Below are 12,173 nucleotides of genomic sequence, written 5' to 3' on the forward strand. Positions count from 1 at the left end.
TGTCATTCCAATAAGGCATGGTAATATGCCAAACGTGAGCTATATTTCAATAAAAAAATACTAACCTTGTTGTCTTTCTCCTATAAGAGATAATTTCCTGCTTTTATTGAGTTATTATCCACGAAAAAAATGTGTATAATACAATCGAAATAATAACATCACTTTTATTTTTATACACCATAGATTCTGTGAAAAAATGAAAACTAAGTTCTTGGATTGAGATCAGTGCTATATGCATAAGCTTACTATGATTGGCTCCCACTCTGATTGGAAAAGGTTTGATCTAACATCAATTGGGGCATTTACACAAAGTCAATGGACTTCATTAGATTTCTCAATAAATGACTGTCACACTATGAACAAGAGAAATCAACTATCTCAGAATTCAATGTGACATTTTCACTACACTTCCACAAATAACTGGAGGTATAATAACCTTCATTGAAACATTTTGAGTATTTAACGTGATGAGATAACCCATTAGCTCACTTACTAATGGTGGGTAAATTAGCAGGGCATCATTATAAAAATGACAGAATTATTTTGGTGAGCAATTTTAAATGATGGTCTTAACTCCCTCGATTGACCAATCATTGATGTTGGTACTTTTCGCCAGGCTTAGGGATGAATAGGGAAAGAAGACCACCTCCTGCAAGAGAAAAAAGGGAAGTATAAGTACAGAATATTTTTACAACATCAACTACCGAGGGCAGGAAGTCTAAAGGAAGCATTTCTGACAGTTTAGGAACAGGCAAATGTTAAATTTTAGAGGCTTGTCAAATTTAGAGGTGATTTAACCCAGGAGGATAAGTTGAGAATCAAATGAAAACAGTTTATTGGAATTGGAAGATATGAAGGATGAATGATATTTTTAATTTCAAAGGAACTGAATAAATTGGGTAAATAAGAGGGAGCGAGGGAGGAAATATTTTATCATGTCTTAGAGGAAACTTCAAAGGGAACTGAATAAGAAGAAACAAAGCATGACATTAAAGATATAGCATAAATTTACTTGTTCAAATTAAATCTCGCGTAATGGTGACAAAAGTCTAATAAAGAAATGTAGTATATTGAAAGCATTTAATTCCTTGGCTTTTCATAACTTGGCATAACTACCAGATATTAAGGTGGTTTCAAGCTCAACATTTACATTTCACTGATGATGTTGTGGCAGATACCATGTTCAGCCATAAGTATTGCACATAGTGATTGAGGATTTGGACTTCAAATTTAGGCTACCATTAATAACTGAAAATACTGGTTCAGGTCTTGAAATTTAATGGGAAATATCATCTGCCAATATATTTTTGCTCTTATTTTGCTCCTTAAACAAAGGAAAGTTAAACTAATAAACAAGAGCCTAAAAAAATCAAAGCATTGAAGAAAAACTACAAAAATCATGCCTTACTTATCCGGGTGGAAATAAAAGGCCTTCAAGATCACTCGTGAGGATTAAATAATACTTACTAATATTTCTGATCTACAAGTTTACAAAGAGGATGAATTGCACTTTTAGGATACTGAAACTTTAATGTCTTATATCATTGCATACAGAACAATCACATCATTTCATCTCGCTATGTTTTTCATGTAGAACCATAAATATCTTACTCTCAAACTCTCATTTTGTTAAAAGACCTCAACTTTGCGTAAATTATTGATGCTTAACTTCTCAAGTGCTATATCGTAATTCAAATATGCTGAGTAATTACATGAAATCGTGCAAAAAGTCAGATAGGATCATTTCAACTCTGTGCATCTTACTGCACCTGAATGATGATGAAACAGTATAATCAATTTATGAAAAACATTCCAAATAGCATCTGATCTCTCTCATACAGCAAAACAATCAATCTTCAGTCAGTTTTTCCCAATTTAGACAATGTTTTATGTCTATTCCAGGCTTTTGTTTCAACCAAAATGCCTTTACTTTTGATTTACTTCAGCCTAATTCCAATCCTAGGCTTAAACAAATGTTCTCCTTATCTCATTGTCAAATCTCTTCCTCATTTATTCTCTACATTCTTTTTACTGTTCTCATCCAATAGAGAGGGGTCCATCTATATTGTGAAAATACCCCTCCATTTCCATTGATTAAATATGTAATTGAGGAGATTAACCCAACATAGGTGAGTTACATCACCCATTATGGCAAAGTATGTACATACATAATATTTTAATAACTGTATGTAAATAAGAAAGTGGCAATTCATTTATTTAAATATTTAATTATCTAATAATGATATTTTCTAAAATGAAAATGTTTCACTGTTCCTCTTTCACTAATTGTGGTACTGATTACTTACAATGACTGCAAACAACACTCCTGGCATGCCCTACCAGCCTCATTGCTAGATACACTGATCTCACCTCAGGATATCCAACTTTATATATTTTCCATGATATTCTAACGGTAAGTTAAGAACCATTTATTCATTCAACCATTTTTTTAGCTTTTTACAAATAATAGTATGGGACAGCGAGTATTTTTATTTATATTGATCTGAAATCTATAAGAGCAAAATATGATTGAGTATTACCTATCAGCAATACACCTCCAGCAATTAAAGGAATGTCACAGTTGAAATCAACCAGCCATCCAAATAAAATATTTCCAATTACAGCTCCAATTCGACCAGTGGTGTGCTCTAAGGCCAGGGCAAAAGCTCTGTTAAAAAAACAAACAAGTGGGATTATATTAAATCAGAGTAAGAAAATCATGTGCTTGAATGAATAAAAAAAATATATTTGTTGTGCACTGATAAATTCTTTCTGGGAAACCAAAACAAACAATTGGGAGGTCTTGTTACAGCTGGAGACAAAATTCTAAAAAACTAATATCCTTTATGCACAGAGTTCCTAAAAAAATTAATTATTAGAATTATAAGCAGACTATACTCAAGCCACAGGATTTGTAAAGAAATCAATGTGTTTCAAACTAGGGTAATTAATATATCTAGGGATTAGCATTAATATGGAATTGAGGGAGGGAAGAGGATTTTCATAATGAATAAAATATATCCATTATGATTGAAACTATCCACCTTTTATATGTGCAGTAAAAATTGAAGATAATTCAAATCAAATGAAGGTATGCCAAATGACTGACAATAATTCCATTTTGACAAGCTTGGCTCTATGATATGGAAAATAAAATCAAAGAATTAACTTCAATAAGAATAACCTACCTACCAGACTCATCAAAGTTTGGCATGGAAACATTCTAATATTTGAAAATGAATGACCAACAGAGGTGAAATTCCCTCAAAAAATGAAGAAATAAAACATAAAACATTTGTCAATAATAATATGAAACCATAATTTCAGTGAATACAATGCTGATTTTTCCATTCGTAATTAAGAATGCATTTACTAAGGGTAGACATGGTTATCAAATGAAAAATTTGGCTGAGGAAATGAAAACCCTCACAGTACTTGAGGGAAATGTTTAGAGAAATATGCCATTACTTCTTTATTTCTTAAAAAATCACATATGGCTTGAATCAAAACTTCTTCAATTTCTGATAGCATTATTGGAGACAATTGGTTAAAGTTCTTATCTTACTTAAAATCAAATCTGGTCCTTTGACATTAAAGTTTGTGACACAAACAAGAAGGCAATAATTTTTGAGCTTTCTCAAAGAATTTCAGAACTTGGAGACAAACTTTCCTTAATGATGTTAAATTTTATTAATCATGCTAATGTAATTACTTAGGATAAAGATTAGACACTCACCTATGATTAGGTGGTATGAGCTCCACAACCACACACATAATGACACTTATGCCCAATCCAGCAATGGCTTCAAAAATGCATGCAAGGATCAAATTTTGTGTTGATGTCCAGACATAGTTAAGGCCAATCGTGCACACCCCAGATATCACCATGGACCCAACTATAATGTTAAAGAGATTATTATAAATTTAAAAAAATGAAGCCTGAAATTTTCACTGTTTTGATATGCATGGAGGTGAAAATCAGACAGTAAGGAGTGAAAAGGGAGACAGCCTCAAATTGACATCACTATTCCAAGGCAAAATAAACAATTGCCTCATTTTTAATAATAACAAATATTATTACGGTAATGCATGCATTTTTTTGGGGTCTTGTGTACATTCGGCAAACTAATTCTATAATCACACACTTCATCATAAGCAAAATTTTGAGCAGGTTATTATGCATTAAACCTGTTTGGTGATCTGATGCAACATTCTGTTGCCAAAATTAAGCAAACTTTACAAAAGTAAATTATTTTTCCAGAGTCCCATAACTTGTCCCATAAAGTAGAAACATAAACACAACTAAGTACAATCACAACATATTTCACTTGCAAAATTTATCACAAAAATTTTTTATTCCCATTATGTTGTTGGCTTAATGATTCTTGTTTGTGGCACTAGTTTCAATGATTCTATTCATTCTATTTCAATGAAGTATTGTATCATGGGCATCCAGCATTGCCAGTTGAAAAAAGTTCAGTTTGCCTATGATTGCCTGTCCATGTATGGCACACTTACTTGAAAAATGCTCACCAAAAAGGTGGTTCTTCAGAAAAAGAAACAATGAAAATGTCAAACGAGGCTAGGTCTAGACCAGACAGAGTATGGGGAGCACTTCACATTGATTTCACTAGATTTTCAGCAAAAACATTTGTCATATGCTGGAGGGGCACATCCTTCCTGCAGTTGCTTTAAAATATTACTGTTTGCAATTGATATGGCTTTCAAGAATTTTCATTGCATTCACATAGTCCGCTCCATATGCATTTGTGGGCCGAAGCACCATTTCCTGAACATTGAAAAATAATGTGGCTGTAACTTTCCCATCAATATGACTTTTCTTGATGTTGGTGATACTGGAGATTTCCACACATAGCTTTGCAGTTTCCTGTTTGTTTCAAAATGTTGTTGATAAGTTTCATCTGCAGGGATAACCTTTGAACAAAACTCCTCATATTTCCATGAAATCAACTTCAACAGCTAACAAACCTTGCCCACAAAAATTACTTTTTAGTTTGGGTATGGGCAGTCACTGTCAACCCACCATGCACATACATACACTCCTTTAGTGCGATCTATCAGCAACCAACAAAATCATCCCATGGAATTTCCAACATTTTTGATAGAGCTCTCAAAATCATTTATTCATGACCTTCTATCACACTAGAAGCTGTGGCCTTGACGTTTACTTTCATAAGAATGGTGACTTGTGCTCTTGGCCCACATTTCTTGGAAATTCATCATCTTTTTAAACATTTGAAGTCATCTTCTGACTGTGCTAAATGGAATAACAGACTCTCCATTAGCCCCCTATGGAATTACAAAGGCTGACAATAGTTTTTCAGGCAAAAGAGAGTTATCTTTTTGCTGTCATAGACAAACTGAACATAGCTCCATTTGTTATGGCCTCTACTGATGAAATATTGGGGTAAAATAGATGGAAATTGTAAAACATATACAAAATACATTTGGATAACAACATAACATAGTTTAAAAAAATAATTTTTGCGTGAATTATACAAATATAAATTCTGTAACTCTTTATTGAGCAGCTCTTGATTTCCTTTGCCAATATTACAAGCAGAAGGCTGCTTTTCTATAATTTACAGCTAACAAACTATTTTGAAGTCAACATTTTCCCTGTAAATCAACACTCAGATTGTTATCAAGTAGGCCACTATGTACAACTTGTGATGGAGTCTTATCTTACTGGTAACACACCTGGTTTGACCCGAGAGAATGGAGAAGGGTGAAAGGAAAGGATAGTTCTGATATTTTTTACTCCTTCAGATTGTTGCAGTTGACATAAAACCCAGCATTTTCATGATAAAAAATTTGCGCAATTGGGGAAACATCATGAGAGAACAGGAGTGAAAGAGTTGCTGAAGGCAAAATGGAAACTTATTATGGAAAAGAAACAGACTAAACATTGCCAGATCAGAGCAGACCCCAGAGACCAATTATCTCTGCTTTCACCCCCCAATCTTCAAGTCCTATCTGTGGATCTCTTGTCAGTGTATGAAACAGCAAGACTAAAAACACGGAACAAGTGGCAGGGCAAGCATCCTAAGGCCCCAAACAAGACTCGAATGTCATAATCTTGAAAAATTTACCTTTCCCAATCTAAAAACAGACCAATCCTAATAACATCCTAAATTTGTCTCTTCCCTTCCCCTTTTTGGGTATATGGTTGGCATGCCATAATACCAATTAGTTCTATAGATGAATAAAAACAATAACTGATGAGCTAATCAATCTTTTATCTTGGAAAGCAACAAATTTTCCATTGTGCAAAGCAGTGCGGGAAGTCTGCTTCTGTCAACTTGTTGAGAACCCATGTTACTTTTGCTTTCACCGGTTCCAAACTCTCAAATTTTGTCCCCTTAAGCTCTGATTTGACCTTAGGAAATAAAAAAAAAGTCACAGGAGGCCAGGTCAGGTGGTGGTCCAACATAATGATGCCATCCATATTTCATAAAGAACGCCTCCACAGACAAGGCGGCATGGTCTGGCATGGCATTGTCTTGGCGATGCATGCGGGAATTGCTCTTCCACAAATCTGGCCTTCATCTCTTCACTTGTTCATGAAGGGCCATCAGAACCAAAATGTAACAGTGTTGATTGACTGCCTTGTGGACCCAGTGAGCATAGATAATTCCACGCTTGTCAACAAAAAACAATCATCATGGCTTTGAACTTTGATTTGCTCATTTCTGTTTTTTTTTGGCTGTGCTGAGTTTGAGCTCTTCCAATGCATCTCTCGGCGCTTTGTTTCAGGATTATAAGTAAAAAACCATGATTCATCAAGAGTAATTACTCTTTTTAACAAACTTCTGTAGCAGTTTTCTGCAGTTTCTTGTTGCTCCATCTGAACTTTGCATTTTTTCAACTAGATGCTAGCCCGAGGACTTGTATGGGCGATTGCTACTGTGATACTGAGGGACGTACAACCATGCCCATCAAGCACAAGGTGGGGAAAGTATCAACAGGCACAGACAGGCTCAAACCTGCTGTGGCATGCTTGACGTTTGCCAGTAGCAGCACCAGTCCAGTTATTCAATTACAACACCTCATATGTTCTTCTTTCAGCTTTGTTATTATTAAGCTCAGTATGATTATAAATATTATTTCTCCAATAATATTATAAATTAAAAATGATTTAGGTTTTTGTTCCATTTTTAAACCAGGAATGACAATGAATGCATTCCCACTGAAACTTACTGATCTAACATTTCAGTTACGTGCATATGCCCAGAGTTTTCAGCAAATTTCCTGCAGATAAAATTAGTTTTCTTCAGTGAACTTTTTCATCTCATAGCCTAGTCTTAAAAATCAAAATAGTTTTTTCAAAAACGTCGAAATAGTGGGTGTCATTTCAACTGATAACTCTCTATCAAAAAGCTTATATACATGTATGGTTTTGAAAACGGGTGACAAAGTCTAATTGGTGGTCACAAAGATACTTTCCTATGGGTGTATCCTAATACCTGTGGTAATCAGATACAAATAATAGCATCTCCATAGATTCATATTTTTTCACCCTAAATATTAAAACTGGTTATACTCCAGGCTACCATCTTGGTCATGATTCATGATTACATGATGAGAGGGAATTTTTGGAGAATCAAAAGCTTACCAGATGGCAAAGATCAGTTGCTAATCTTAATTTATGAATCTTAAAAATTGGCATTTTCCTAAGCCCTCTTAAATCAGCCAAAATAGTACCAATTTTCCAAGGCAAAGGTAGCTAAACAGCTAATAATCCTTATTCACAGTGTATACTAATAGGTATTTTACATAAAGTGTTTCAGTGTGCTCTTGTCATCATTTTTATACCGAGCAATGGATAAGCATCATATTTTGTTTCCAATTGGGCAAATGGCCCCGAGAAATGCATGAAATGATTAAAACTGTGCATGAGGATGATGCACTGAGTCATTCACAAGGGTTTGAATGGTTTACAAGGTTCATGGCAAGTAGTTGAGTGATTTGCAAGGCTGATTAAAGTTCATGCTTCCAATTCAAAGATGACAGCAACACAACTGATCACCTTATTTGACAGCAGGGGCAAAATTCACTAAGTTTCTTCTTTCAGAGTTTCCACTGTTACTGGGACATTCTACAGAGACATTTTGAATCAACTTTTGCAATGAATGCAGTGTGTGAGGCCAGAATTGTTGGAAAGTAATGAATGGTGATTGTTGCACAACAATCCACTGGTTCAGAAGTCTATTATTTTAAGGAAGTTTTCGACAAAATGACAAGTTGTCAGCACCAACCACCCTGCACTCTCACCTGATCTGTCCCTCCCTTAGACTATTTTTTGTTTCCAAAACTCAAATGGAAGTTGAAAGGATTGCGATGCACTTCAGTGAAGGTGATTGAAAGTGCAGTGAGAAAGCAACTGAACAGTATTCCAGTATAGGCATTCCAGGAGGCGATGTTGGACCTGTAGATTCATTCTAGGTGCTGTATCGAATTTGGTGGAGACTATGTAGAGGCCCAATAATAAATAGAAGTCATTTCATTTTATTGTTTGATCTGTGGGTGTCTGGTTGTGGAACTTTTTGAATGCCCGGTGTGGACCAATATCCCTCCTGAACCAGTTGGGGATATATTTGAAATAGTTTTCTATCGCCTTCTAGTATCATATCTCAAAACACATAACCAGTTCTCCACATGTCAACATGGATATAGAAAAACCATGTTACTGCAAGATCCACACATCATATGTTGAATCAAATACTTTCAGGTTTGGATAATAGAACTGAAACTCTGGGATTATTTTTTGATTTCACTAAAGCTTTTGACTGCGTGAATCCTAAGCTACCTCAGTGGTGCCCATCTGGAGGGGAAGACTTTGATGAAGCAGATGTTACTTACAAGTAAGTGTATATGATAATCTGTAAAAACATAAACTCATATAAAAATATGGGCAACTATGCCCATTCATTTTGAGTTGGTTGGGTAGGGGTCTCCCTATCCTATTACTGGGGATTCCTGTTTGTGTTCATGGCTCCCCTTTGAGTGAATATCATTACCTCCCCTGTTATTAATATTTGAGATGGGTTGCAGACCTATCTGTCAGTATTGGAAGTAAAACAGGTAACTGTGAACTAAATCTACACATGTTTGATCAGTAGTTTTTCACATGCATGCCAATCACAGTTCATTCCCAGCCATCTGACTGAAATTGAAAGAGTCTATTTTTTTGCAAGCGGCTCCAGTCTCCTATCAGACCATAAATCCCAGTTTGTTGACTGGTGAGGGTGTAGCTTACCTAGTACTAAGCCAAATGGCATGTGAAATTCACCCATTAGCAGAGTAATGAGTTATGCCAGGTCCTTTGCCTGTGTTGCCTTTGGTTTCCCATAATGATCTGTCACCAAAAAAAATTACACCGCTTGGGCGAAGCTGAGGGCCCTTTCCTTGAATGGGGAGACATGTGCCACAGAATAGCATTCCGAAAGGAGAGAGAGAGGGGGGGGAAGTGGGGGTTGGGAGGGCCCTTCATTCCCTTCCTATCTCTGCCACCCAACTCATGCATAGTACGTATGCGGGCAAGTTTGTTTATATTATTACAGAATTCACAAATGCACTTAAGAGTGCACCTCCACAACCCATCTGATTGGACCTGCAATCACACTGCACACAACATCTGAAGCTTGTCCCCACAACCCTTGCCTCATGCACACACACTCTCCGTTCCCCCTTCTCATGCCACCGGCCGCCCCACTCACCCACCCATGACAGCCCGCTTGCCGAGCCGGTCCACGACTGCAATGATGGCCACCCCTGCCACGATGCAGGCGACCCCCACAATCGTGGCATGGTGGTAGGCGGTGGCGGAGATGACTGCTTGTCCATCAGAGTCGCAAGGCAGGGCATCATCACCACCGGCTATGGCTGCCGTCACCTCGCAGATGGATGCCACAGTTTGATTCGGGTACAGAGTCAAAAAACGGTCATAGCGATCGAAGAGGTCCGGGAACCACAGGATGAGCGTGTGATAGCTGCCAAGGACAAAATGGGGGTCAAGGCATCTTGCTGCAGAAATGGCCAAACCAGATATTGGTATTTTCTCCGCAGTAGATAAAAAATTATTCATGTTTTCATATTTGTATAAATCATATCACTTTCTTCTTCTGATGTTTCAATACTAAATCAACTAATCCACCAAATTTGCAACACAGGGGTACAGTGTGATATAATTGAAGGTGTGATCAGAAAATACACGCCACAATTTCAACCACTATTGATTATATAACAGGCCTTTTCCATTTTAATAATACTTTAAATGCATCCCATGTATTATTTATATGATTGTAATTGAATTATCTCTTGAAATTGTAGTAAAGGATAAAGGTGGTTCATGATAGGCGGTTTAGAGAAAATGAGTCCTGGCAAATATGGCACTTGTCCAAAATGGTAGTGTGTCGTGCCAAGAAGTGGGAGAGGCAAGGCTTCTGCGGTTGTCATCTCATGAAATCCTTGCAAAGCAAAGCACAGAAGATGCAGAAGAAGATCGAATTAGTTTAAATAGGTATTTGAAATTTTAGGACAATGTTGGCAGCAGGAAAATTAGAGAATATAAAGTGAGAGATGGGAAGAGGAGATGTAGATATTTTAGGTCTACGCGAGGTCATATGGATGGATATAGGGGATTACTGGAGTGATAGTTACAGAGGTTACAACGGTTTAGGTACAAAATAGATACAGCAGAGAGGACAACAGCTAGCAAGTGATTCCCATAATATTGAATCAAAAGGTATGAAGAAGCATAGTAAACATAGAACAAGCAACAGATAGAATAGTACTAGTAGAGTTAAAAGTAAAACGGACAAACTTGACCATTGTTCAGGTATACATGCCACCGAGCAATCATAAGGAGGAAGAAGTCAATACCATATACGATTACTTAAAGAGGATAATATAGGGTGTGTTCCTGTGGGGAAACATTTGATAGTGATGGGGGTTTGGAATATAAGGGTAGGCAAAGGAAGAGACGGTAATGAGGTTAGGGATTATGGTTTAGATATGAAGAATGACCACAGGGAGAAAGCAATTGAGTTCTGTAGAAGACAGGGGTTAGTCATAACCAACACTTGGTTTAGACACCACAAAAGGCATAGGTATACATTGATAACGCCAGGTGACTCAGAAAGATATCAGTAAGATCATACCAAGGTTAGGCACAGAAGTAGGAACAATGGGATTGACTGGAATAGTTTTCTTGGAGTGACTGTAGATTCAAACTATAATTCAGTAATAATGATGGGTAGCATCCAATTCAAAAAGATAAAACAGGGCTGGCAGTTTAGGAAATGGAATTTGAATGTTCTAGCAGGAGCAACAAGAAAGGAGTGACAGCGAGCTTTAGAGAAAATCATGATTTAGGAAAGGGGCTTGGGTACCATAGGAGAAAAATGGGAACACATCAAAAAAGGGATGTCAAAAGCTGCACAAAAGTAATATGAAGAGTAAATAAGAAAAGAGCAGCAAAACTATTGATTAGAAATCATATGATTTGAAAGATAGATGAGAGAAGGAAATGGAAGAATGTAAACTCAGAGATAGTTAAAACAAAAAGCAAAGAGTTGACTAATAAACTGAGTCAGGAAAGAAACAGGGAAATAAGCATGGTGGAAGATACAGCGCAAGGATATGGAAAGTTTGCTGAGGAAGGGTGAAATTAATGTACTACACAAGTAGGTTAAAATACGGTCGGAAAGTAGAAGGGACAATCTGTGATAACAATCACAGATATATCAGGAAAAATATAAGTTGGAAGGGAGAAGATTCAAGAGAGATGTAAGGGAAATACGGTCTTGGAATGCACTGACACTAATTGTTGGTGATCATCTCGACCTTTGAGCTGATTAAAAAATATTTCCTTCGAATGAGGAAAAACTTTGCCGTGACTAAAGTCGCTAGATTTTTTAGTTCAACATATCTTTGACAAATGAAATTGAAATCAAGAAAAAGAAGCTTTCATCAAAGAAGATGATTGTTAAGTGTACACTTGCATGTACATGTAAAATTCATATTACATATTCATGTACATATGTTATAAATATAGATATTTTTTTACTATATGGAAATTACCAGAAAATGATCAATATCACAAGTCCCCATACTCTGTTGAGACAAATGGACATGGGGAGGACTATGAC

The 12,173-nt window shown here is 36.4% G+C and overlaps 1 protein-coding gene across 1 annotated transcript in view; it reads right to left on the reverse strand.

The window, feature by feature from the left end:
* Positions 1-476: 476 nt before the first annotated feature.
* Positions 477-12,173, reverse strand: part of LOC139694169 (synaptic vesicle glycoprotein 2C-like) — a 35,464-nt gene continuing 23,767 nt past the window's right edge. Inside the window, exons 8-11 of the mRNA XM_071592599.1 lie at positions 9,745-10,013; positions 3,737-3,896; positions 2,541-2,668; positions 477-649 (exon numbers count right to left, since the gene is read on the reverse strand). Of these exons, the coding sequence (XP_071448700.1) occupies positions 591-649; positions 2,541-2,668; positions 3,737-3,896; positions 9,745-10,013 (616 nt within the window). The 3' untranslated portion in view covers positions 477-590. The remainder of the gene's footprint in view (positions 650-2,540; positions 2,669-3,736; positions 3,897-9,744; positions 10,014-12,173) is intronic.

This window comes from Hetaerina americana, unplaced genomic scaffold, assembly GCF_022747635.1.
Source record: "Hetaerina americana unplaced genomic scaffold, ioHetAmer1.1.p SCAF_5, whole genome shotgun sequence".
Lineage (NCBI taxonomy): Eukaryota > Metazoa > Arthropoda > Insecta > Odonata > Calopterygidae > Hetaerina > Hetaerina americana.